Genomic DNA, 27,277 nt, shown 5'->3' with positions numbered 1-27,277 from the left:
AAGTAGTTTTGAGTCTGCAAACTTCCTCACATCTCTTCATTGTCAGGAAAAGTGACTGCCGCCCACGAAGCCTTTAAAATCAGTTACCAGTATTGCTTACACATAATATTGTAGAGACTGTCAGTGTAACCCTTACAAACTATTTTACTCAACTGCAAACTTTTACCTCTGGACATTCCTGCATTTCTTGTGGAATGCGTAGCAGAGGTATAGAAAATATTTTCCAAATGACAAACCATCTCGGGGAGGAGAGATCATGAATGAAACATGTGACAGGTGAAGTGAAAGTCCACACAGAGGGAAGCGACTGCATGACGGAAAGCTGCAGCTCTTTGCTGCACCAACAGTGAATATGGGCTCAGGCTGCAGGATGACGAGGACACAGCAGTGGTGGTTGTTCACCTCAGTGGCTTTTATTTCGGTGATTTCTAGGACAACAGCAGCTCCAATGTAAGTCTGATCTTCTATCCTCTAGTTTGTTACAGCATCAAGAACCACTGCGTGCCTGTCTGTCTTCAATCCTGTTAGAGGAAGTTATAAATTTGATCCAGTTGCTGTTGCAGATAATCCCAAATCAAAGAAGTTGAATTAGTAGAAAAATAAAAAATACATCCATTCCCAGGCTGGTAGCAAAATTTAACGTTTTGAGGAGAAATTATTTGTAAGACGTATTAAATCACATTAATAAATTTAGTAAAAAATAAAGTTGGATGTGTCTGTTAATTTTAATTTTGAAAGAGTAAATTAGCATTTGAAGACTTAGAGTCAAACTCTGATATTGTGTGAAGGAAGACAAGAAAGAGCAAAGTTGTGAGGTAGTATTCATGCACTGGACTGACACTGGACAAAAACTAAAGACTACAACAAAATATTTAAAACCTTTTAGTTTTAAAGTCCCAAGACTGTTGAACAGGTTTAATGTGTCAGTAAATCAAGAAGAAAAACTCAATAAATCTCAAATTGAAGATGTGGGTAATGTTTTTGGACAGGCAGGGTAAACAGAAACTTTAATAGACTCAAACAAATGTTGTGAAACAAAAAGGTAAATTATTTATCTGTGATAAGATGTCAGTAACCTGTAACTGGGTCCAGTCTGGCCGGACAAATCTTTACGTTCAGCTTTACTTCCTGGCCTGTTTCTGCTCTGCAGGAAGGTGATGTCTGCCCCCAACCTGCTGCGGCTGGGAAGACCACAAAACATCTTCGTGGAGTGCCAGGACTGCCCCAGTGAGAACAACTTCACCGTCAGCATCAGTGTGATGAACTGGCCGACCAAATCTCAAAGACTTGCACACGCCTCTGTGAACCTCAACACTGCAAACAGATTTCAAGGCTTTGGGGAAGTTGAGGTGATGTTGAAACTGAGTTTTACCTCAAACGTTTGCGGATTTTGAACCATCTTCAAATGTCCAATATAAACACCGCTCAGTCATGACAAACATTTCTTTTAAATCTTTGACAGATTCCTGCTGACGACTTCATTCGCAGGCCAAACTTAAAGCACTATGTGTATCTGCAAGCTCAGTTCCCCGATGCAAAGCTGGAGAAAGTCGTCCTCTTGTCCCTGCATGCCGGCTACATCTTCATCCAGACGGACAAAGCGCTCTACACACCCAACAGCAAAGGTGAGTCCGACAGCGCCACAAACACACCTGGCCTGTTAGGTTGTTTAAACGAGATGGTCATAAAATCAGTCAGGAAGTTCAAATTACAAATGAAGATTGTCTTGATTTATTCCACTTTCTGAGACAGACTCTTTTTCCTCAGCTGAATTTTAGGCAATACTAAGTTATTTCTAAGTAGAAAATATAAAAAGACAAGACGGCAAAAAATGTGTCAGTCTGGTGGTATTTGCAGAAGTGCTGGTCCAAGTTAGAACTTATCAATGGAAGTTTTAATGTTTTATTTTTGAGAAAATGGGAGTTCAGTCCACAGTATTACCTGATGGGTTCATGTAAAAAGTCTCATGATAATTGGATGTGTAACATTTTTGCTGCAGTTCATTACAGGATATTTGCCATGACGCCTGACATGAAGCCTGTGGAGAGAGACAACATGACCCAGATGGACGCTTCTGTGGCCATTGAGTTTGTGGTGATTTATTTAACATTTGAATATCATTGTTGTATGTTATGTTATATATATTAAAAAAATCATGGATGGTAACTCCATGTTCACTAAACATTTCTAGAAGTGATTTCTCACAATATGTGAAGCTTCTGTGCTGTATTTAAACAAATTGATATTTATTAATACAGATTTAGAGAATGGTAATTTTTAAATTAAGGATTCACTAAAGGCATTTTAGTTACCAGTTTTAATAATAATAATAATAATAAATCTTGATTTTGATCCTTTAGACCCCTGAAGGTGTCATTCTACCGCTGGATCCAGTCTCTCTGAGGTCAGGAATTCATTCTGGAGATTTTCAACTTGCTGAAGTTGTCAGGTGAGTATATGGCATATTAATATGCTCTGGAAAAAATTAAGAGTTCACTTAAAATGACCAGTTTCTCTGATTTTACTCTTTATTAAAGGGTAAAATCATGTTTGAGTAAATTTGTTTTACTCAAACATATGTTTGAGTAAAACAAACATTGTTCTCTTATTCTATAAACTACTGACAGCATGTCTCTGAAATTCCAAGCGAAAATTTAGTACGCATTTATTTGCAGAAAATGAGAAATGGTGAAAATAACGAAAAAGTGCTTTCAGACCTCAAATAATGCAAAGGAAACAAGTTTGTTAATTTAGAGTCAACAGTACTAATGTTTTAACTCGTAATTTTTAAACACATAATTTTATTGCTACAGTTTTACAGAATGTTTTTGGCTACAGTAAAGTGAAGAATCTTGTCGATTTGTGTCGTATTAAATTGAGCTACCAGCAAACTGACTCACTAAGGAATTCAGGACAGCAATATAACAAATATAGCTACCTATTCACTCTATCTTAACTTTACTACTAACTGGCACACATTCATCTACTGCATGGACAGTCAAAGACGGGAGGATTGTTTAAACAGGCCACACATCCTGATGCTCTTCCTGTGTGTCAAGTGTTGGACTTTGGAGAATCGTGGCGAGGTTTCAAAGCATACCACATATGAGCTACTCTGCAGAGTTTGAAATCAAAGAATACGGTGAGTTGCGTAAGAGTTTCCCTGACGTGCTGGTTGTGATTGTTCTGATGTCAGAGCTCACTCAAACCTTAAACTTCCAGTGCTGCCCAGTTTCGACGTCAAACTGATACGCCGAAGTTCGTTCTTCTTTTCGGACAGCAAAGAACTCCACATAGACATCAAGGCCACGTACGTTGAGTTTCTCTTTGTAGGAGACATGTATTGATTATCAGATCGATTTAAGTTTTCTGTAGTACTTTGATCTACAGCAGTAGAAACTAGTTTTGGAACTTTAACAAAAAATAAAAGCGTCTTCCTGCTGACTCCAGGTACATGTTTGGTGAAGATGTAGAAGGCTCTGCATATGGAGCTTTTGGAGTTGTGCATCAAAATCAAAAGAAGAGTTTTCCCAGCTCACTTCAGAGGGTGCCGGTGAGTTTTTACCTTCAGTTATTTTTCTGTTTTGTTTGGCTCCACGTCCGTCTCAAACATTGACCCTCACATGCATAAGAAACAGTTTGAAGCATCTGACAGAAGGGTGAGATTCTACCTGTACAAGCACAATATGGAAAATCATCATGGAAACGCTTTTTGTAAACAAACCCACAGATACTGACCTGTAACTAACTATCAAATGGAGGGTTTGAAGGAGCTCATTAGGAGTCTGTGCTTATGGTCTTAACTTTTGGCCGTCCTCAGACAGATGAGTGATGTCGTTAGTAATGCTGACCGTTAGGTGTGAGCGATACGGATTTAAAGTTTTATATCACAATTCTGGGGTACATTTCTTATAACGATAAAATTGGTAATAATAGGTATTTATTATTGCTTTTTTAGGTAACTGTACTGCTGCAGAGCAGAGCAACCATCGCCCCACAAACATAAACACTGCTTCTGAGAATCATTGTAATCCACTTCTCTAGGACATCACTCACATGGAAAAATGTTATTTGTGTTACTAAACTGCAAGCAGTAAATGCACTTATTCATATTCATACATTTGTTGATATTTATTGGTACTATTTTTGTACAAACAGTGGACAATCCCAACAAAATTGACAGTTTTGGGGGACTTTAAATATTATTCATAGGTATTTATTGTGATAATAAATGTAATTCTTATCATGAAAGGAATAACCACAATAAATGAATGATAAACAATGTGAGAGATGACCACCCCTACTAACAATGTTTTTTATGTGACATATGTAGATATTGATTGAATAAAGGTAAAGGTAATTTTATTTATTCAGCACATTTTCAGCAATGCAAAGTGCTTTGAATAGTCATTGATCAGTTGATACCAAACACAGTGTGTTGCTGCTGCTGCTGCTGCTATGTCATTAGCAATTCACTGTTTTTGTCTGTAGAAAAGCTGAACCTGATAAAGTTGCCTGTGAGTGTAAATGAGATGTAAATGTGTGACATCACCAAACTCTTCAGATAACGTGCATTGTGTGACATTAGATTGAGAGAGGAGAAGGAATGGTGACCCTGAAGAGAGAACACATTACTCAGAGCTTTGAAAACTTCACCGATCTTATGGGCAGCTCCATATTTGTGGCGGTCAGCGTGCTGACAAGAGACGGTAAGAGAAGCAGAGGTCGGTGGGGGTCAGTGTCACTTATCCAGGAGAAACTGTGGTAGTCTGTTTACAGTTTATCACAGTGTGTATCCTAATGAAATGGGTTGTCTTGACTTTGTTCAAGCTTTTATGTAAACATGTTGCCTTAGAGTCCTGGAAGTGCAACAATTTATGAGTTTAATAACTAAACTCATAAATACAACATGTTTCTAAATTGTTAAAATCTTGAACATAATGTAAATTAGTATGTTATGGATCATGTAAATAAATGTGTCCTCTGTTCTTCAGTACTCAGCTCAACACTTTTTCATTTATGTCATGTCGTTTGTTTTTTGTTATATTTAAAAATTTCCGTTGATAAAATACTGAAAAGCAATTTTTAAATATTATTTTAAGCCTCAGCTTTATTTGGTTTATCATTATTTTTGGTGGAAATTATGACTGATGTGCCTTATGATTTAACTTTAAAACCCATTGAGGATCGCATCATGTCACGATCTTATTGGAAAATGTTCAGACCGATCACTTTGTGTAAAAAGAGTTGACATTATCCTGAAGTGCATAATTTCAGCATTAGAGCCTGGTCTCAGCGTTATCCCCTGAAGGAACTGAACTCACTTCTTCCAACAATGGAAGCCTTAAAGGCCTTGTTTATTAATATATCGTGACTATGCACCATTTTATCTGTGAAGTGGTGTACTGTGACATCCAGAGCTTTTTTATGTGTCCGCACTGCTGTGAAACAACGAACTGAAAGCCTGACACTTCATTCTTATCCTCACAGGTAGTGAGATGGTGGAGGCAGAGCTGAGAGATATTTACATTGTCATATCACCGTACATCATCCAGTTCTCCAAGACACCCAAATATTTCAAACCGGGATTGTCTTTTGATTTTGCGGTAAGATTTCTTTTGTCCTGTTTTGATTCACATGCAGACAAACTGATAGTCTGATGTGTCACATTTGACTGATTTGTAGCTGGTTTAAGCGAATAACTTTGTGAATTTGTGTATTTTAATGAACTGTTGGTCCAAAGATCAGACATTCAGGTTCCTCAAACATCCTCTTTCTTCTCTTTTCCATGCGAATGTTTGACCATATCCATTTCTGTCAGATATGATTGACCTTTGTCTGTTTCTTGAAAGGTTGAGGTTCTGAATCCTGACGGCACTTCAGCACAAGGAGTTCCTGTTGCGATCGATGAAGCTGAGGTTGAAGGCGTTACTTCTGCCAACGGCATGGCGAGACTTTCAATCAATACGCTGGAAAACACTGGACCGCTAAAGATCACAGTAAGTCCTGAGAATTGGTAGAAATGTGTTGTTTCACATTTTTATCGAGGCACATGGATAGACGCCTATTCAGGATGCTGATCTCATGTTTAAAATAAGCATTGAAGCCTGCATGAACGCTCTTGTAAGTTTCTCACATTTCTGACAATAGTGCGATTCAAAAACATGAGGTATCGAGTAATATTTTCTTCCTCTAAACAAAGAACATGTAATTGTACTTAGTCATACCTGTAAGAGCTCTATAGCTGTGTTTGCTAGAGTGCATCTCTGTTTGTCAAGTATATTTCTTTATTTAATATTTATATTTTTGCTTAACTGTGTAGGTAAGGACCAAAAGTCCTCGAATTTCAGCTGAACGACAAGCATCGGCAAGCATGACAGCTCTACCTTATCGCTCAACAAGCAAAAACTACGTCCACATAGGTAAACACTACATTTATGTCCATCAGTTTTCTATGCATAAACACATTTTGTGGTAAATTACCCAAAGCCGTCTCTGCAGGAGTGTCAACAGCAGAAGTAAAACCAGGAGATAACCTGAAAGTGAACATCAACCTCAACAAACAGGACAATCCAGAAAACGATGTAACATATTTGGTGCGAGAGCAAATTTTATGTTTGTTTCTAAAAACGTTTGAAGAAGTTTGAAGTAGAGCTTTATGCAGTCTTTTTATTTTTTATTCCTGCTTTCAGATCCAGAGCAGAGGTCAATTAATAAAGCATGGACGCTTTAAAGTGAAAGGTCAAGTGATGATATCCATGACCCTCGCCGTTACCAAGGAGATGCTGCCGTCATTCCGCGTCCTGGTCTTCTACCATCCCGATGACAACGAGGTGGTGTCGGACTCAGTCTGGGTGGACGTGAAGGACTCCTGCCTCGGCTCGGTGAGGCACGGTTATTATTTTATTTTTGACCAATAGAATTTTTTTGTTGTTTTTTAGATTTCTCAGACATTTTTTATAAGTTCAGACATTTCTTAAACACCATCTGGCATCTTATGGATTTACATCCACCAATATATCTAGACAGGAAAACTGAAAATTAAATCCAACTTCTGAGTCTCTGTTCAGCTGTTCGGTGTTATTGATCATGGTAAATATTTGGACACACTTTAAAACATAAACGTTCACAAATGGTTTTTTTGTTGTGTTGAAACCATATTGTAAAGAAAAAAACGTTTCAAAGATATGAAGAAATTAAGTAAGAATTTTGATTTAATGTGTGCATGAAGGGAGTAAAAGGGCTCTTGTGTAGTTTCAATTCTGCTTTAAATTATCTGCTTTTTTGTTTTAGATGGTAATGTTTGTGTCTCCCAGCGCTCATGTTCTCTAAGCATCATCTTCATTGTCTGCACGCCTTCCGCTATTATTCACAGTTCTTACTCTTTTAATCATATTATGCATGGAAATAAGGGATGGTCTCATCTACTTCCAACAGCTGAAACTAGAGCCACTGAAACTTTCCACCTCCTACGAACCTCGGAGAAAGTTTGATCTGAAAATCACAGGAGACCCTGAAGCCACAGTGGGGCTGCTGGCCGTGGACAAAGGCGTCATTGCTCTTAACAAGAAATACCGTCTGACGCAGAAAAAGGTGATCTTCTCTCCTGACTATGTTCAGCACTTAAAGCCAAAGCGTCTTTGCATGTCAAAGATTCATTCCCCAAAGATTCATCAGTTGTTGTTTTTTTTTTTTTTTTTTGCATTTTATCTTAACCCTTGTATTTCGAAATGGGGTCCAACTGACCCCACACACATAAAACCTGTATCATTTTCCATAGACCTCTACGTTTGCCTCAGTTCTCGCACGCACAAGGGTTTTAAGGAGCCCTTTTGATTCCTCAGGTGTGGGACACAGTTGAGAACCACGACATCGGCTGCACACACGGAGGAGGAAAGGACAGCATGAGTGTGTTCTACGATGCTGGGCTGCTGTTTCAGTCCAACTTACAATCCGAGACGCCGCCCAGACAGGGTAGCTGAGCAAAACAAAAATACAACAATGCATAAAAGAAGAGATGATGGCTTGTTGTCCTGTTCCAGTTAAAATAGGAGGCCTTTCTTTATTCTTGATTTTACATAAGGCTAAAATACATTTAAAAAAATCTAAATTCTTCTACTGTTTGTTTTCTTAACTCCACCTGGAATAAATCTGAAATAACTTTGTCGCAACACGTGCATCCATGTTTTTAGATCCAATGTGCTCAGCCCTCCGGAGGAGGAAACGGGACACTGCCCTGATGAACGCCACCACCGAATTATGTAAGAGCCGTCACAGAAAGCAAGAACAATCTGCATTCACGTTTCACTTGTGTCGTCTCTCAGACAGTTTTGGCTTTTTAGACTTATTTAATTGCAAATACATCTTGTGTTTGTTCAACATACAGAAAAACAGCAGGTTGAGTTTCCAACAGCATTGCCACTGATACATGCACATTAAATTCTTGGTACATCCCTTTCATTGATGCACAACACGTTGTAATGGATGCATAATGTATGATATCACTAATGAATCATTTTATCAGCTGATCTTTTGGGACATTTACAAATATGCTGCACCCTTGATCCAGAAATAATCTGCAAACTGGCTAAAAACTCTTCTCAAAGGGGTTTTTTGTCTATTTGTCAGTCACAAAGTGCCATTTTCTGAGTTCAGTGAAGTAACTATGCTGTCTTCAGCTGGTATGAAAATACTGCATATGTCAAAACCCACTTAAAAGAAATTTGACCTACGTCATATCTGTATCTGACCCTTTGGCGTCTGTGTCTTTAGTGTCAACACTTCTCCATGCCGTGTGCTGATTCGGTTTACAAACATTTGTAGGAGCGCTGGACTGAGAAGTAGTTCATCAGTTTGTTAAGGCGCCCTTGATTGGTTGCCACGGGCGATTCAACGATTTCTAAAACATGCATTAATGAGTAAAAGCAACAGTTTGCATATGTTGCTGATGAGGGAATAACATTATAACATGATAGAAAGCTAAAAAAATAAAAACCTTTTGCACAACAATCCCTCTTAAAAGTGTAATAGCATTTCTTAAACCTCCTTCATGGAGTCTTGACTTATGTTCTATTTGTGTAAGTTTTTATTTAGTTTGTACTTAAGTAAATTTATGATGTTTGAATTGTCTGTACCTTTTAATTACTGTTTTGCAAACTGTACACCTGCGTGCCTCTTGGCCAGCACTCCCTCAGAGATTTCATCTCTTTAGACTTTCTGATAAAAAATAGCACCAAATACATTTAACCATAAACATTAAGTTTGTTCCCATGCCTTCAAATGAATTTCACCAATAAAACTTCAGCAAAAGATAAGTATAAACAAAACAAGATAACTGATATTATTTTTAAATGCTTGGTTTTTAAATTATGCGTCCAACATGTTTTTTTGGGAGTTACTTTGATCTATTTTTATTTTTTAGCTTATCCTTACCAAACTGTTTTTATGCTTTCAATCAGCTTCTTGTGCTCATTTTCCCCCACAACCTTCTGTGTAACCAGTGAGTCGATATGACAACGACCTGCAGCGTGACTGTTGTTTGGATGGCACACGGGAGACCACAGTTTCATATTCCTGTGAGCGTCGCAGCGAGTACATTCTGGACGGTGAGGCCTGCGTCGAGGCTTTCCTGCACTGCTGCACGGAGATGGAAAGAAAACGAGCCGAGAGGAGAGAGGAAAACCTTAAACTAGCTCGCAGTAAGTGTAAATGCCCGGAAGAAGGGGGATATTTTAATAAAAGAGCCGGACACGGTGCTTCTGCTCCAGCGTATATTATTATCTCAGTTAGCTTACAAACATACACAATATCGACGTTTAAACAGCACTATGTTAGCAACGGCGCTAACAATGGAGCTAACAGAGCTAACAACGGAATTTGTTAACATTCGGAGCGTCAAAAAAAAAGTCACAAGCTTTCTGACAGTTAATAAACTCATTTTCAGTCTACAGGTGTGTTTATATATATACTCATACCTGAAGAAGGGAGATATTTTAATAAAAAGAGCCGGACACGGTGCTTCTGCTCCAGCTATGGAGGAAGTTCCGGTGCTCTTCAACATAGCTAGCGCAAGCGCTGGACTCCCCCTGCTGGTTGCATCTAACCATTACATCAACTAGACATTAACATCTTCAGCCCAAAATTCTGGTAAAGCATTACAACATCTTAACATCAAAAGAATAAATGTATCTCTGAAATAACCAACTTTCAAACCATCACATAAGCACCTGGAACAAGACATGAGAGGCGACAGCATCACTATTTCGTCAGTTTTGTTGTTTGAAAGGAAATTCTTTTTTTTTTAATCAAACTCGAGGTGAGAGCGACGACAGCAGCTATATGGACACGAATGACATTGTCTCTCGCACCAAATTCCCTGAAAGCTGGCTGTGGTCCGATGTCAAATTGCCAGCATGCCCTCCAGACAAGCCTAACTGGTGGGTTCACAGAAACTTTTACAAATGAACAAAAAGAATCACGCTATCAGTTTAGCTTCAATCTTAAATGTGTCTTTGTTTCAGTGAAACAACCTCCTTTGTTAAGAACATGGCTCTGCAGGATACGATCACAACATGGAGGTTCACAGGGATTGGTCTGTCCAATACTGGTGGTGAGAATTCATTCAACTTGAGGCTTCAATGTTTAGTTGTGTTTCAAAATCAACATCAACTGATCCATAAATTTTAGTCCCTCATTGTTTCACTGTTCCTTTATTTTCTGTGTCATTTGTGCTGTGTGAAGGCCTCTGTGTGTCCAACCCTTTGGACATTGTTGTCCGAAAGGACATCTTCATTGATCTCAAACTGCCCTACTCAAGTGTTCGAGGAGAGCAGATAGAAATTAAAGCCGTTCTGCACAACCATAATCCTGAGCCTGCCACTGTAAGTAATGCAACATGGATTACAGACACAGATAATTGTTTTTTAATTGCTCCTAATCTACTTAAATAAGGATTGAACAGTGTGTGTCGATATGGTTGGGTTGTACTGAAATAAATTAAATTGATTTGAAGCTTTAGATCAAATTTAATTTTCTATAACGTGAACCAGGTCTTTTTGTGAAGTGACGAGATGTATCAGTTGTAAAGTTGTTTTGCTAAACTAAACTCAGGGTTGGCTCCTGCAAAGCCCCTCCATGGACCAACAATCCAGCCTGCATGTACGCAATAAAAACTATGTTAAGTTACATATTTATTTTTTACTTTTTATTTATCTTCTGATAACTGCTTATAGAGACATGGATGTATGCGGTTCTTTGTTTTAAATAACTGAACTACAATAAGTATGCATGTTGTTTAATTCAGACTTTGGCACAAGTCATTTGGTAACATCACATGTTGATGTACTATTATTACTTAACTAAGTAATAATAGTACATATTAGTAATAATAATAATAATAATAATAATAATAGTACAAAATAAACTTTAAAAATATACATGTAAGTAAACAAAGGTGTCAGGATCCATTATGACTGTAATCTTTGGTTTCCACTTAGGTTCAAACGTCTCCATCTTAAGTTACGGTCTTGATGTTGTTTTTTCCATAATGTTAATTTTTTTAAGTCTACCTCTCCATTGCATAATACTGGGAGATTGTCATTTTAACAAAGCAGATGTAATACATTTCTTCTCAATCAGAAGCAAGACTCAATTAATTGTCTTTGTCCATCATATCCCTGGAAACTATTCCCAAAATGCCTACAGGTGGGTCCAAATCTAAATAAATGCCTAAAATACGTTTCATCTTGTGTTTGTTTGATCATCTTTCTAATGCTGCCCTGGGCATCTGCCTACGTTGACCAAATCAAAACCATCTGAACTGAATCGACCCGAGTAACCACGTTGCACCTTTTCACCCGTTTGTTGTTTTTAAGGTGCGCGTCTTTCTACTTGAGACAGAACATGTGTGCAGCGCAGCTTCTAAGCGTGGCAAATATCAACAGGAGGTCAAAGTTGGGGCCTCGAGTACACAATCAGTTCCCTTTGTTATTATTCCAATGAGAGAAGGAGATTTCAACATCGAGGTCAAAGTAGCTGTGAAGGACTCTGAGCAGGGTGACGGATTTAGAAAAACGCTGCACGTTGTGGTAAGAGAAAAAAAATCAATCCGTCAATTCAAGTATGTAAAATCCAACCATTCTGTGTTTTGGTTGTCTTTCACTGCCATTGGATATTGAATTCATTTTAAATTGATTGAATTAACAAAACCTGATATAGAGAAAAAGCTAAATTTCAGATGTTTCCTCGTTGCTGTTTCTTCTAGCCTGAAGGTATTCTGATCAAATCTCCCCTAACTGTAACGTTGGACCCTGAAAACGAAGGAAAAGGTAAGACTCTATAGTCAACATTTTTAAGCACATGGATTAATCTCAATAAGTTGTGTGGTTGAAAAACGTACTTAATTCCATCATTTAATTTAAAGTGCTTTACCGGGCCTGGCTTTTAAGAATAAACTATTGTTAAATCAAGAGATGTCTGTCTCAAGAGGAAAGAAACGCTTGAAATGAAAACAGGAAAAGACAGAGGGGGATGACGATGAAGTTATGATGAGTGGATGGAGCAGACAAAGAGCATTGAGTTTAGAGCAACGCTATAGTTACTTCTAAAGTGGTGATAATTAATGTTTTTTTAAAATCCAGATGGTAAACAAGTGCAGCTCCTCCGCAGTAATATTCCTCTGATTGACATCATACCGAACTCAACTACCAGCGCACAAATAGCAATTACAGGTGATATGCAAATAAACCGGATGTAAGACTGCAAGGTGCAATTAAGACTGCGTGACGTTAGCTTCTCTTTGCTGCTCGTGGGAATGTTGCCAGGAAAAAAGCCTAAAGAAGAGCTGAAGAACGCCGTCACTGGAGAGTCGATGAGCGGCCTGCTCTACCAACCTTCTGGTTGTGGAGAGGAAAACATGATCCACTTGACAATGCCCGTCATTGCAACCACATATTTGGACATGACCTACCAGTGGGAAGCTGTGGGGGTCGAGAGACGGGATGAAGCCCTGCAGCACATCATAACCGGTGGGGCAAATAAATATATATTTCTCTGACTATTTATATCTGAGGTCAGGGATCTTCAGCTCCAGTCCTCAAGGGGTGGCAACCTGCAACTTAATCAAATTACATCCTCAGTTTGCAGTCAAGTTCTCCAGAGTCCTGCTAATCATCTGATTGTATTCTCATTTGTTTTGAAGCATGTAAAAGTTTCGGGACAGCGCCCCTAGAGGACTGAAGTTGACAAAACCCTTTCCTAGGTTAGAAAGTGGTTAGTCACGGTCATGTCACAGATTGTCTATAACAGATTGAAGATGATTCTATTTAGTTCTTAATGTGTATTAAAGCAAATAAAAACTGTTATTTAATTTCAATTTGAACTTTATGAAGAAATTAAATTTTAACCTTGTGCACAATCCCAATGAAAGATGTGCAGCATCTGAACACATGGGTTCACAAAAGATAAACTTCAATCAGTGAATCTTGTTTGTTTTGTTGGGCTTAGGTTACCGTAATCAGCTAAGCTACCGTAAAAGAGACGGATCCTTTGCTGCATATCCTGATCATGACAGCAGCACCTGGTGAGCCCTGAAAACCTTCAGACATAATTATCTATCTATAGTAATTTGCACAAGTTTTAAAACACTCTTACTCCTATCAATAGATGGTTCTTTTTCAGTCATCCTATTGGCTTTCTGTAGTTTTCATCTTCACTGTTTAGTCGCATTTGAAGCCCAGGGGAAAGAGACGATCCATCAGGACTTCAACCTGGGGTTCTAAAAATAAATATCAGATTATTTTGCATTTGTTACACTCTGAAAAAGAATTAAAATATTTTCAAAGTCAGAAGAAGCTAGCAATATTTGCAGATCTTTTGGCTTGGCTGATCTGGGAACACCTTGGGATTTTCCCAGAGGAGCTGCCCCAAGTGGCTGGGCAGAGCGAAATCTTGCCCTCTCTGGTTAGAAAGCCTGAATAAGTGGAAGAAAATTAATAGATGGATAATTTATAGGTCAAACATAAATTGCTTACCAAATAGGAGGAGTTCTCCGTAAATTAGAGCCACAGCAAATGTCTGAGCATTTTAGAAAGATCTACAGGAAGCCTGGGAAAGTATTGCTCAAAGCCACTTTAAAAGATTACAAGTACGACTCCTAAAACAAGCATAGACGAATTTACAATCTGACTTCGTTCGGTTCGATGTTTCAGAAATTACCAACCTTTCTTCATCCTCTGTTTCCCCCCGAAAGGCTGACAGCATATGTTGTCAAGGTTTTCTCCCTGGCCCACAGACTGGTGGCCGTTCAAAGCAAAGTCATCTGTGACGCCGTCAACTTTTTGATTCACAACGCACAGCAGTCTGACGGGATGTTCAGAGAAGTTGGAAGAATGTCCCACGTAGAGATGACTGTGGGCACCGTGAAATCGTCCAGACCTATAATTCATCATTTTAAAAAGCGTAGTATTTGTAAATCAGTATTAGTGTAAGAACAGGTTGTGTGTGTCCACAGGGTGACGTCGGCGGCGTAGATTCGGACGTCTCCCTGACAGCCTTTTGCCTCATTGCCATGCAGGAGTCAAGCAGGTTATGTAGTGCCAGTGTTAATGTGAGGATCTTTGTTTTCTCTCACAATACAGTATATTGTAATGCTTCCAATATTCTAATATTTCTCACCTTTTTAAAAATGTTTCCTTTGTTTTATCCAGAGTTTACAAGACAGCATAAACAAAGCAGTGAGCTACCTCCAAAAACGCCTGGCGACCTTAATAAACCCCTACACTGTTGCCATGGCGTCGTGTGCCCTGGCCAATGAAAATAAGCTGAACCTGGAGATCCTGCACAGTTTTGCCTCTCCAGGTGCGATCACACAGTAACACAGACACTATGGAGCAGTTCTAATGAAACAGTTTAGATCATTTAACCTCTCAGCTACAACACAAAGAGAAGACGAGAGAGTTGTCTTGATCTTTACCACAGTCCAAGACAAGACCCAGATTAAGGCCAAGCAAATCAGATACTATTTTCAATACATCTACATTGTACAAATCTGCCTCTGTTCACAGGTGAACTAACCTGTAGCAAGTATTCAGACTTACTGGTTCCACTGATGGGACTAACCTTTTTCTGCAACAGGTAGTGAGAGTGAAGGTGGAGGACTTAACTCACTTAACTCAATTGACATTCTTCCCTTATGTATGTTCCTGAAAAACATCCATTTACATATGCTGGAAAATGTTTTCCCTCCATTTTAATTTTTTTTTCGGGTTTTCCTTTCAGTGGAAAACTCACGTTAAGTCTGGATTAATTGTCTTCCTCTCATCTATGGTATCTCTTTCTTGTACAGTTTAATTCAGACCAACCTTTCAAGTATCACCGAGATGCAGAAAAGGCCGCACTGCATTTTGAAATCATTGTTCAAGTCTGCATGTAATGTCTAGGTTCACACAGTATTTCTTGATGTTTGTCTGTAAATGTGTTGCTTCCCCTGATGTTTTTGGGAGGCTTCGTGAGATTGAGCCGTGTTGTCCTCAGATCTGTCCCACTGGCCGGTACCAATGGGTCGTGTTTACACACTGGAAGCCACAGCATACGCTCTCCTGGCTCTGGTCAGAGTCAAGGTCAGAATGTCTTATTTACTACTGTGACTTCAATATAGACGATCATTCTGGTCAACAGCTTTAACATGGTCTGTTTTTTATCGTAAAGGCCTTTAACGAAGCCTGGCCAATTGCAAGGTGGTTCAACAAGCAGCAAAGAGAAAACGGAGGCTTTGGATCAATTCAGGTAATGTAAAACTTATTCTTTTAAGCCTTTATGAGACTGTTTACCAGTCTCTGTATGCCCACATATCCAAGTACCATGATGCTGACAGACAGTTTTAAACCGTAGCACAATCACTCTTGGACTTTGTTAGATTGAGAAGATGAAGTTCTTGTCCAGAGGAACTGGAGAACTGTACCTCCTCTGCTGAACTTGTTTTTATTGTAATTGAAAAAAAATGCAGAGAAAGACATTTTTGTTAGCATCCATACATCAATATGTAAACAAATGTTTTCCCATCTCAATCTTTTTTTTAGCTTTAACCTGAGACACAGTTATGTTTGGTCTTAACGGAGGCCAAAACATGCTACGTATGAAATACTTTAGAGGTAATCCATAGATCACTGTCAATGGTCGCCCATCTTATATTTAGTAAATTCCCAAAATTTTCTCTACTGCAGATGTCTCTTTTAAAGAAAGTTTGCTTGAAACAAAGACAGTTGAGCTTAAACAACTCATCTTTTTGGCTGTCGGTGCTTATTAGCTTGGCAGTGACCACAGAAACGTCATGGGTCTCATTTCTAAAACTTTGCTCAGGATCTATACTAAAACTATGCATTTTCCCAAAAGGAAAAAAAAGGCAAATCTCCAGAATAATCCAGATTAATGAAACTAGAACCAGGAAGCAATTTCTCCTTCATAATCATTGCTCATATATTCATATCCTCTACATTCAGCCATAAATGGTCGATGCAAAGTGCCTCGTGAATATCAGTTGATCAATGTTTTTCATGGCCAACAATGGCAATCACAGAGAAAAGAGTAAAGAAACACAATTCAGTGAGATGGGGGAACAAAATCTTATTTTTTTTAGCCACAGTAGTGGCGTGACAAATAAAAGTTACACACCAACATTGGCATTTTAGTAGAAGGTCAATACATAGAGTAATATTAAAGGCACCTCCTCCTCTGCGCTCTGTGGGTTTGGAGAGGAAGTGAGGAGCCACTGCCCCCTGCTGGTTACAGCGGAGGACTGCATCAAGACGCATGACCCGAAAAGTTAGAATTTACTTCCGGATTCTACCATTTGCAGCAGTGGCAATGCCTCTTCTGTCTAGTTTGTTTTTTTGTAGGTCACAACTTTAGCGCCACGTTTATAATTGAGACCCCAGGCCTCCTCTGACTGATGTCACTCGCCCTCACACAGACTTTTAGAATTATTATTTATGTATATCAAAACTGTTTAATAACACAATGGTACTGAGAGTTAATTAATCCAGATACCACCTGTTGTACTTTTGTCACACTTTAAAACCACAACTTGTGAAATAGCGTCGATTGTTGTGTTTCTTTGACGTCAGAACTCATTTTTTCATGTCCGTCTTCTCTCTGCAGGCCACTGTCACAGTGTACCAGGCCGTGGCAGAGTTCTGGACCAGTGAACAGAACCCAGGCTATGATCTAAATGTGGACATCTTGTTGCCGGGCAGATCAAAGCCTGTAAAATACAATTTCAACAGGAGGAACCACTTTGCCACAAGAACATCTAAAGTTCGAACAAGCATTTTATAACAATCAGTGGCTCAAACTATTATGAAATACATCTACTTATGTGTTTTTGCTGATCAGTTTATTTGATTTTAAATCATTATAGATGAATAATATAAACCAAGATGTGACCGTCGTTGCCACAGGCCTAGGAGAAGCCACAGTGACGGTAAGTGAAATGTTTGACTGCTGTTTTGGGTTCAGTTGCAGTCATGGAAAATCAAGCATATTTTTAATTTTAAATACCCAAGAATGACTTCCTATTTATTTATTATATGCTAACTTGAAACCTAAATTTTTTCATGTGACAGATGGTGTCGTTGTTTTATGCTTTACCTAAAGAAAAGCATAGTGATTGTCAGAAGTTCAATATGACAGTACAACTCCTCCCAGGTTCGTCTACTTGAGTTTTGTGTCTCTTTGTTTGCATGAGCATGTTTTATACCTAACTGCTGTGTCTTTCCACCAAACAAACAGAGGAGTACAAACTATTTTGTCTGTTGTGTTACTAGACAAAACAAGTGAAGTTGAGAAGATATACAACATGAGAATACTGCTTTTGTAAGATCTATGAGGCCATTTCATGAAAACTGTCCATTTAACCCTCAAATGTAATCTTAATCAGGAAAAAAATTATTCTGGTGGTGATTGTCTCAGTAATTGAGACAATTATCTGGTAACAAATCTGTGAGTTCCTTCTTTTTACAGCATGCTTTACAGAGATCTAATAAATGAAAAGAAAAAAAATCAAACAAAAGTATGTTAATTTCGCACCAAATTACATTAATTATCTTAACTTTGTATTTCTATCAACTCTTTCTCTGCTTAATTTTTATTCTACACAGATATAAGAACCAACATCGAGATGCCGCCATGACAGTTTTGGATATCGGTTTGCTAACCGGCTTCACTGTTAACACCAAAGACCTAAACCTTGTAAGACACACGCAGACCTTCAAGACTGATCAAATGTGTTGGTCTAAAATATTTAAAATAAAGATATGTTTTTATGCTCACAGATGAGAATCACAGTTGTTTTTTTGCATTTAGTTATCTAAAGGTCGAGCCCGCACTATCTCAAAGTACAAGGAGATTATCAGTGACTCAGAAAGAAGCTCGATCACCATCTACATGGACAAAGTAAGTCTTTAGTATTACATCCATTCAACCCTTTCTGCATCTATATTCTCCTCTTTCATTTGTCTTGTTACTAATATTTCTCCAAAGGTTTCACACACAAAACCAGAGGAGATAATTTTTAGGATTCACCAGAAGCAGGCAGTGGGAGTACTACAGCCAGCAGCTGTGTCTGTTTATGAGCACGACAGCCCTCAGTATGGTAATAACAACACATCAAAAATATGTTTAACATATATAAATATACATTTAAATCTGCTTGTGCTTAACACACCATGCAGAGACGCGCTGTGTGAGGTTCTACCATCCAGAGAGGGACGCTGGAAAGCTGCTGCGGCTCTGCAAAAACGACGAATGCATTTGTGCTGAAGGTGAATAAAACTTGTCTTAATAGTTGGTGAAAATTAGAAATATTGCTTCTTTGAATGAGACCAAATCATGACCAGTGATACATGCAGCTAAATTTACGACCTTGAACTAGTTTGTAAATAAATAGAACAATAGATGTTCAAAAATGGCAAGAAACACTAATAACTGTTGTTATTTAAAATGTGAAACTCTGATATTCAGTCTTTGTTTCTAGTAGGTTCTTGCTGCATGAAGAAATTCTGAATTATTTGCAAAACTAGAAGAAAAGAAATGATACAATGTTCTTTTAGCAGAGTCTGACTTCTTACTGACCCCTGCTGGTCATTCTAAGTAGTGGCATGAGGCTGGTACTCGCCATGACTTTTGAGTTGATCTAGTACAAACATCTAACAAGGTAATCTTCATCTAAAATCACCATGAAACATAAACTAAAATCTACATCACAATCATAAAAGTATTTGGTTTCTAGGATAGTGTAAAATTTTCTTAGCTACAACATTTATATACAACTTAAACAACATGGTAAAACCTTCTTATGAGGACAATATTATTCCCTTTCTGTCAGAAGAGGGATTTATACTTTTAAAATCCAGATCTATGGTGTCGGGGTGTGTGGTAGTGGAAGCAGGACCCTGATCCTAAGGTAATCATATTAATGTACCTTTAGGTTCATAAATTAAACCTATTATTTCTCTGAGTGTAGAGGCTAAGAAATTAGTGAGGTTTTACTGATAATTGTTGCTTTTGGTGGTGAGGGAGGATATATTCATTCACTCACTGAGTTTCTGACTCTTGGGTTATGTGTCACATTGCACCTGCTGTGTGATTGCAGAGAACTGCAGCATGCAGAAGAAGGGCAAAATCAGCGACGACGACCGGACAGATAAGATTTGTGAGACTGAGCGGAACAGCAAAATAGACTTTGGCAAGTCTGTATTTGCATAAATTTCCCAATGAGTTGTGTAAATGTGCTGATGATGTACAACTTGGATATTCTCAGCTTACAAAGTGAGAGTGGAAGAGTTTGCAGACGGCGTGTCCACCGATATTTATACAGTGCTTGTGCTTGATGTCATCAAAGAAGGTGGGTTCGTGTCCATCACACTTACAGCTTTGGAAAGTTATAAAAATTTACAGTTGAATCTTCATTTCTGCTTATTAATAGAGTAATGTATTAACAGATGGAGCATCAGCAAGAATTTAATATTAATGTAACACTGTCATGTTTCTAAATGGCTTTTCGAGAGTATTCAAACTCCTTGAATACTCTTGAACGTTTTCACATTTTGTCAATTACAAACCACAAGCTTCACTTTATTTTATTGATATTTTATGTAACAACCAGCACAAATTAACTGTAATATGAGGCCTCTTATTAAAATAAAGTGCAAGTACTGTTATCCTGTTTTGCCCTGATTAAGAAAGTTAAAATATCTATATGCAATCGATCAAAACAATTTTTTTCCCTTGAGAAAAATCCCTGTCTTTTGAAAAGATATTGCTTTGGTATCAGATTTGGAAAGGCCTAGTCAAAGTCCAGTTCTTACCTCAAGTAAGACATGTGAATTGTTGTTGAAGCTCTCCATAGAAACTGACTGAAGCTGAGCATTTTTGCTAAGGAGGTTAAGGGAAGAAAAACATCCACAGTTATTGTCTTGAGGGCCCACATATGAAGGCTCAGCACAGTTTTAAAGTCTAAAGTTTTCTCCCTCTTCACTATTATGGGTTGCTATGCGGCTTATCAAATTAAAATTGCCAAAAACTACCTTCCAGTTTGTTGCTGTATTTGTTTTTTCACTGTAATATTTGCTTCCCAAACAAAATCAAACATTTATTCATCAAAGTCCCATTGAATTTATTAGTAACAATGATGGTTAAGTTATTATAATCTAAATGTATTGCTGAAAATATGTGCAATGATTTTAGAAAGGCGTACAGATGATGAAGATGATGATGACGACGGTGCAGTTTCTCTCTCTGCTGAGTCACTATGTCCAATTAAATTGCAACATATAAAAACTGTGTTTTTAATCATAGGAAGCTCAGATGTGGGTCCTCAGAATAAAAGGCGCACATTCCTCGGTTTCCGGCACTGCAGAGAAGCTCTAGACATAAAAATAGGACAGAATTACCTCATCATGGGCACCTCCAAAGATATTCACGCTGATGAACCCAATCATTCGTAAGTTTACTCTGGTTGATCATCAGTTTGTTAGTTGTGTAGTTTTGTCAGGATTTTAAACGTAAACTTTTCTCTCTGTTTTCCATTTTTCTATCAGGTACCAATATGTACTCGGTGAACGGACCTGGATTGAGTACTGGCCCACCGAAGCAGAATGTGGAAATAAGAAGTACAGCAACACCTGTGCTGGCATGGAGGCAATGGTCCAGCAGTACACTCTCTTTGGGTGTCGACAGTAGTAAAACAAGTGAAGGCTTAAATAAGATTTCTGCTTTTCAAAGTTCACTGACACATAAGAGTTTATGCTGTGCCATTTCAGTGAAATATGAAAGCTTCAGTGTAAAAAGAGACAGTTATGTTAAATCAAATAAACATCTTTCAAGTGGGACCTGAAATGCATTTATTTTGATTAACATAAGTGTCTGTATGTCTGGGGGGTTTTCACTAAGAATAAACGACTAACATTTAATTACGTACTGTAACATTTTCTTCAACCCTGCTAGGAAACAATGTCAAAGTTTTGGTTAAGCAACACAGTATTAACAAGAAAATTCTAATTTTTTAAAACAAATTAGTAAATAGTAATATTTTGAAATACATTTATCCAAAAAACATTGTTAGAGTGAGTGGGCGCTGTTTTTGTCCTGAGATCTTTAGCTGCTGTTTTCTAAATGAACGCTAGGGGGCTGCAGCACATTATTCATGAATGCGTCATCAGCGGAGAAGAAAAAAAAGAAAGTGACGCACTTCCTCTTGCCAAGCCGCCGATGGGTTGTGTAGGTGTTCTCTGAGAATAAAGGCTTGAACTTTAACTACACGATTCGACAGCCGGCTGTAGAGCTGCGACAGAACAGTGCTCAGTACTAGTTTAGGATTCTTTGCAGCCAAATTAATCTTCGAGGTTGAAGTGCGTCTTAATTTTCTGTCATGGCAAAGGTACAGGTGTTAAATGTTGCTGTTTTGGACAACCCGAGCCCATTTGGAAACCCGTTTCAGTTTGAGATAACGTTTGAATGCATGGAGGATTTACCTGAAGGTGAGTTTTCTTTTATTGTCAGTAAAATCACATTATCTCTGTGAGCTGTTGAGTTTGGGCGCTCTTGGGTTTTTATGAAGTGTTAACGTTACTGTGAGAAAGCGTAACACACCAATATGTCGCGTTTATGCATTGTAGTTTACCTGAAAATAACTTACCTTATGCTTTATACGGTTTGTATGCATTTCTTTATACGAACTGTTAAAAATTGGCGCTGGCGCGTTTGTGCTGACAAGCCCGCCTTCTGCTATAGCTGATTGGCTCTTTTACCAGTGCGTCAGTGTTTTCCGACAAGATGATTGGCTGGCGGCATTACATCGGTATGTCAAGGAATTGCCGCGAAATACAAATTCCTGCCGTGGATTAAAATACCCAGAAATAAACTGTGCCTTCTTTTAGAAATAACCTCTCGTTTGTGTTTGCTCATTTGTTTACGTTTCATTTTTTGAGATTTTTTTCTGTCGTTTTTTTCCACTTCTGTGTGCTGCGGTTGTAAAGAAAGCATTATTAAATGTGGGAAAACGTAGCCGCGAAAACCAACCATAACAAGGTTTGCTATCAACAAACTGTCATAAACCTGCCTTTTTTGGGGCGCATTTTTCATTAGATATAAGGTGTTATTTTGCACATTTTAGTGTTCGTATTATGCTTGAGCTAGATGTTTGTCATTCAAGCCCCTTTAATTTAAAACGGAGCAAAACCGGTTAGAATCAGATGCAACATTTTCTGCCCGTCAATGATCCATTTGCAGTTATAGTTGAGCTTTCACTAAAACATATGATTTGTCTTAATTCAGTCTGTAAACTGAAATTAATTACAGTTGGAAACACATTGTTTGAAAATTATAAATATGCGAGTTGAAATCAAGTCAAAGATGCTTTTAATCATAACTATGAATACTTGCTGAATACTGCTGTAGGTGGCATCCTTTTTAAATGTAAAGCTGTTATAAATGTAAGCATGTTTTATATATATATATATATATATATATATATATATATATATATATATATATATATATAAGAAAGATCAATTGAGCTGCTGCTGTAAAACAGTCTAAATGTAGTGGATTTTTCTTAAAGATTTGGTTCACAACATATTTTTCACAAAAGTAAATATATTGTGACGATAATCTCATTAAAACAGCAACATTTAATGATATGTGGCAACAGTAAGAGTAACAGTTGCTTTTCTTTTTAAAAATAGATCATTTAGGACAAGTTACACATTTTTGTGCAAGCATTGCAATACCAAGTGGGCACATAATTTTAAAAAATCCTTTATTTTTATAAAATTGTCCTTTTATATTAATGCATATTCAACCAACTTCAGTGCTTGTTTCTCTGAACTTGCAGAACACAACTAATGCTTATTTTGTAATTTCATAATTTAATGTTATTATTTTTGCTTGAATTTGCAGTTTGCAGAGCTTTCCAATGAATTCCCAAAGGCATCATGTTAAAAATCCTTCACTCTGAACTTAAAAAAAAGGAAGAAAAAAAAACTGGAATATACGAAAAGCTGCATATTAGTACAGAGCTTAAATTTGAATTTTAACTCTGTTTTTATTTTTGTGGAAAATATCCTAACCTTTCACCTCCTTCCTTCCTCTATTAGATCTGGAGTGGAAGATCATCTATGTTGGTTCTGCAGAGAGTGAAGAGTACGACCAGGTTCTAGATTCTGTTTTGGTCGGTCCAGTTCCAGCCGGAAGACACATGTTTGTGTTCCAGGTGAGTTCCCGACTGACTACGTTTCTTGTCTAATGTTATATTACAAACCAGTGAAACGGGACATCTTCTGGCTACCAAACGGATTAAGCTTTACTAAATCTGTGAACACGAAATAAGTGCAGCGCTCAGCACTTTTCAAAGTTATTTTCAGCATTAGCAAGATTTTTGAAGTTAAAAGAAGTACAAGCGTAAGAAACCATTTAAAACAAAACTATCATCTAGAGGTGAGATGTCTAGAGATACCTGCTCTTCGTTCGGGCTGCAAGAAAGTGAGAGAGAGCAAGACTTAAACAGATATCAGGGAAGCTGGATATTGTGCATAAAATTGCTCAGTTTTACCTTGAAGAAAATACATACCTATGTTAAGGTTTTTGTAATTTGAGCCCTGCTAAGACGGCCAAATGGTGTATAATTTGTAATTTCATAATTTTATCTCAAACAAAATGGCAAAACCCTGCTCTGCAGCTGCTGTTTACTCGTCCATGGCTTTACCTCTGGTTCTAAAATAAATGACTACTGAGTGCTTTCAACAGGAAGAGTGACAAGCAATCTGTTTGAGCTGTTCTTACATTTTCATACTTTAATGTTCAGAAGAGAAATCAGAGAAACTCACTGGCAAGTCAAATCTAATCTACAAAACTCTGAGGCTTCAACTTAATTTGTCCCCGTTTTTATTCCCAAGTTCTTGATTTTACAAAATGGAACAATAAACTCTTGAGTTGATGTTTTTGTTTGCTCTGTTTCGACCCAACAGGCTGACGCTCCTAATACAGGTCTGATTCCAGAGACTGACGCCGTGGGAGTGACGGTGGTCCTCATAACCTGCACCTACCGCGGACAGGAGTTCATTCGCATTGGTTATTATGTCAACAATGAATACACAGATCCAGAGCTGCGGGAAAACCCCCCTCTAAAGCCAGACTACTCTCAGGTAACTAACAGAGGCTATGTTGTGTTTAAATGGGCCATTCTTCTGAGCAGACTTAAAGTAAAGTGCAGCTTTCTGCTGCCCTCCAGTGTCTCCAAAAGGAATTTTGTGTGTGTGTGTGTGTGAAACGGTTCATGTCTTCCATTGTGTAATAATTTAATTTTCTTACTCTGAAAATGTCTGTTTTTACGCAGGTGTTACTAAGTTTAGATTTTGATCAAATTTGTATTTTAGGTGACCTTAACTTGGATATGAGTCTAAAAAGGTTAAATCTCACTCTAACTTTTATTTTATTCCTAATTGACATTTAAGATTCTTTCAAGACCAAATACCAAAATACCCTGAAAAATCCACTTTGGTTGATTTGATTTTAGCAAACCATTCCCACAAATACTCAACTGTTTTTGCTAATATTATTAGTTATTACCGTGTCAACAGTACAAAATACAAAAATAGGTGTAACTAAACTTTACGCGGTTACCAACAGCGATATGCAACACTTGTCAGAACAGGATTTCTGTCACTTGCACCACTTTGAGTAGAGGAAAACGTTCCTGACGTCAGAGCTATGACTGCACTGGAGTTTATAATGGTTATACTGAAGCTGTAAATAAATATGCTCCTTTCAAAAATTGCTGGCTGAAAGGCAAAAAATAATCCATGGTCAGAAGCCAGAGAGTCTGTAGAATAACGGTGATTTCATCAAAGCAAATACTCAGCAGCACTGTTTTTTTGTAGCTCACTTAATAACATTATTCAAAGATATTGCTTCTTTTTTTGTTTGCAATTAAGGGAATTGTTTGGTCTATTGTTATTTTTGGAAGCAAAACGTCTTTGTTATAAATCTTACTTTTTTTAATTTACTCTTTGCTTTGAAACAAATCCCATCCGTGATAATTGATAAATCCCTTCGACACAGAAGGGATTGTCGCAAAAAATATTGCGATACTTTTTTTTGTGCGTGTCAGTGTTACCCAGACCCACCAGTTACCTTAACTCATGTACTTATGGGGCACAAGCATACCAAGCCGCTGATCTTTCTTTCCTCCCCGTAGCTTCAGAGGAATATCTTGGCCTCCAACCCCCGCGTCACCCGCTTCCACATCAACTGGGAGGGCTCGGCGGACAAGATGGAAGACAGCGAAAACGTGGACCCGTCCCCGAACGTCGGCGGCATGCTGCCCCCATCCTGCGTACCAGGAAAGATGCCAGCTCTTGGACAGATGCCGGACAACTCCATGGACTGCATGTAGCGGTCCGGATGACGAACAAGGAGCTGTTCTTACCTTTACATTCGTAAACATCACTAACTTTTCTAACAAGACCACGGACGTCCCATGTGGACATGTGAAGGACAAAACGACATGGGACATTTTTTCTCTCTTGTGGGGCCCATTTAATGGGATGGGTGTGGCCAGCGTAGGTTCCTCTCCTGTATGCTTTTCTTTCTCATACTCGTAGATCTGCACAGCCAGAAATGCCTTAATTTATTATTTCTTGGTCATGTTTTAATATTCTCCCTGAGAAACCCTGATTCCTCTTCAACTATGTTTTGTTTTGTTTTTTTCTTTGTCCTTTTGAGCATTGGACATCGCTCTCTGCATCACTGCACATATAGCACAAGCTTTATACAGTTCAGGCTCTTCATTATGCACAAACATGATCTCATTTGGTGCTTCTCATGAGACAAAAAATGTTCAGTCTCCTCCTGAGAGGTCACACAACCCCTTTGTTAGTTTTGACTGGTGAACCCACACATTTGAGCAAACCCCACTTAGTCCACCATTTGTTTAAAATTCACTGAACTTGAGGTTTATAGGAGAAACGAATCCCATGTTAATGTCGAGTTCTGCGGTTTAAAAGGCTCTTTGTAAGTAATGTTACTTAGTGCTTGTTTTGCCTTCTAGAGGGCATTGTTTAATTTTGTACTGCATAACTATATATTATATACCTCCATGTTTTGTTTTTTTTAATTATTTTTATCAACTGCAAGGTTAAATAAAGTTGTTGGATTTTTTTTCTGATTATTCCTGCGCCTTCCAGCTCCTTTCTGCTTCGACTCGTGGAGAATAGAAAGTACAGCAACAGCAGTGGAGGAAGAAAAAAACAGCCCTGTCTTCTACCCTCCCCGCTCTGGCTCGCTCTTTTTTTCCAGTTTCATTCATAAAATGCAGCAGCATCACTTCACCATTTCCACTCCAGCCTCATGTTGCTAGGAAACTGCAGCACAAAATAGGAGCGGGTGGAGAGGAGGGGGAGGGGGGGGGCGTCTGCTCTCGCTCGTTTTATCTTCGTCGCATCGAGTAACTCCCCCATCCATCCATCCATCTGTTCTCTCCACTTCTGATGTCTGCAATGTTTAAGGTGATGAAAAGCATTAGTTGCGCATTCATAATGGATGCGATTAGGGGGGGAAAATGTGAAAATAACTGTAAATGCCATTTATCAGGTGAAAACCCTGCTTATTGCAGCTTGAATGTTTGCTGCATTCCTGTTTAGTTGCTGTTTATGTCTAGATCTTAGGTTTCAATAGTAGAAATGCACCTGCAGCTGAAGGCTCGTGTTGAAACCAGGTGGACCAGCTT

The 27,277-nt window shown here is 38.3% G+C and overlaps 2 protein-coding genes across 2 annotated transcripts; both read left to right on the top strand.

The window, feature by feature from the left end:
• Window positions 1-202: 202 nt before the first annotated feature.
• On the top strand, window positions 203-21,464 carry LOC103462413 (complement C3-like). The gene is made up of 43 exons (XM_081605517.1): window positions 203-450; window positions 1,151-1,349; window positions 1,463-1,625; window positions 2,000-2,094; window positions 2,361-2,449; window positions 3,060-3,142; window positions 3,223-3,310; window positions 3,451-3,553; window positions 4,589-4,709; window positions 5,491-5,606; window positions 5,853-5,999; window positions 6,323-6,422; window positions 6,502-6,596; window positions 6,693-6,884; window positions 7,438-7,593; window positions 7,845-7,974; window positions 8,193-8,261; window positions 9,501-9,698; window positions 10,316-10,436; window positions 10,521-10,609; window positions 10,741-10,880; window positions 11,874-12,086; window positions 12,263-12,326; window positions 12,639-12,728; window positions 12,822-13,025; window positions 13,504-13,579; window positions 14,249-14,408; window positions 14,510-14,605; window positions 14,706-14,856; window positions 15,532-15,617; window positions 15,706-15,783; window positions 17,155-17,310; window positions 17,414-17,476; window positions 17,619-17,700; window positions 17,820-17,868; window positions 18,153-18,243; window positions 18,358-18,447; window positions 18,535-18,646; window positions 18,726-18,815; window positions 19,646-19,738; window positions 19,814-19,897; window positions 20,851-20,995; window positions 21,093-21,464. Exons 1-43 carry the CDS (start codon window positions 353-355, stop codon window positions 21,232-21,234), a joined length of 5,007 nt encoding a protein of 1,668 aa, XP_081461643.1. The 5' UTR covers window positions 203-352; the 3' UTR covers window positions 21,235-21,464.
• Window positions 21,465-21,717: 253 nt separating this feature from the next.
• Window positions 21,718-26,719, top strand: asf1bb (anti-silencing function 1Bb histone chaperone). Its single transcript, XM_008434917.3, has 4 exons — window positions 21,718-22,031; window positions 23,649-23,764; window positions 24,519-24,695; window positions 25,748-26,719. Exons 1-4 carry the CDS (start codon window positions 21,923-21,925, stop codon window positions 25,943-25,945), a joined length of 600 nt encoding a protein of 199 aa, XP_008433139.1. The 5' UTR covers window positions 21,718-21,922; the 3' UTR covers window positions 25,946-26,719.
• Window positions 26,720-27,277: the final 558 nt, after the last annotated feature.

This window comes from Poecilia reticulata, chromosome 1 (genome assembly GCF_904066995.2).
Source record: "Poecilia reticulata chromosome 1, P_reticulata-male-v2, whole genome shotgun sequence".
In the NCBI taxonomy this organism is placed as follows: domain Eukaryota; kingdom Metazoa; phylum Chordata; class Actinopteri; order Cyprinodontiformes; family Poeciliidae; genus Poecilia; species Poecilia reticulata.
Note: the sequence above shows the minus strand (reverse complement) of the source record. Positions and strands in the feature narration are given on the sequence as shown.

Excerpts from the sequence above, each read along its gene's own strand:
- LOC103462413 (XM_081605517.1), top strand. The coding sequence starts at position 353 with ATGGGCTCAGGCTGCAGGATGACGAGGACACAGCAGTGGTGGTTGTTC. Across the intron at positions 4,710-5,490 it reads CAGCGTGCTGACAAGAGACG|GTAGTGAGATGGTGGAGGCA; the intron begins GTAAGAGAAGCA and ends TTATCCTCACAG. Across the intron at positions 12,327-12,638 it reads CCCTGAAAACGAAGGAAAAG|ATGGTAAACAAGTGCAGCTC; the intron begins GTAAGACTCTAT and ends TTTAAAATCCAG.
- asf1bb (XM_008434917.3), top strand. The coding sequence starts at position 21,923 with ATGGCAAAGGTACAGGTGTTAAATGTTGCTGTTTTGGACAACCCGAGC. Across the intron at positions 22,032-23,648 it reads CATGGAGGATTTACCTGAAG|ATCTGGAGTGGAAGATCATC; the intron begins GTGAGTTTTCTT and ends TTCCTCTATTAG. Across the intron at positions 23,765-24,518 it reads GACACATGTTTGTGTTCCAG|GCTGACGCTCCTAATACAGG; the intron begins GTGAGTTCCCGA and ends TCGACCCAACAG.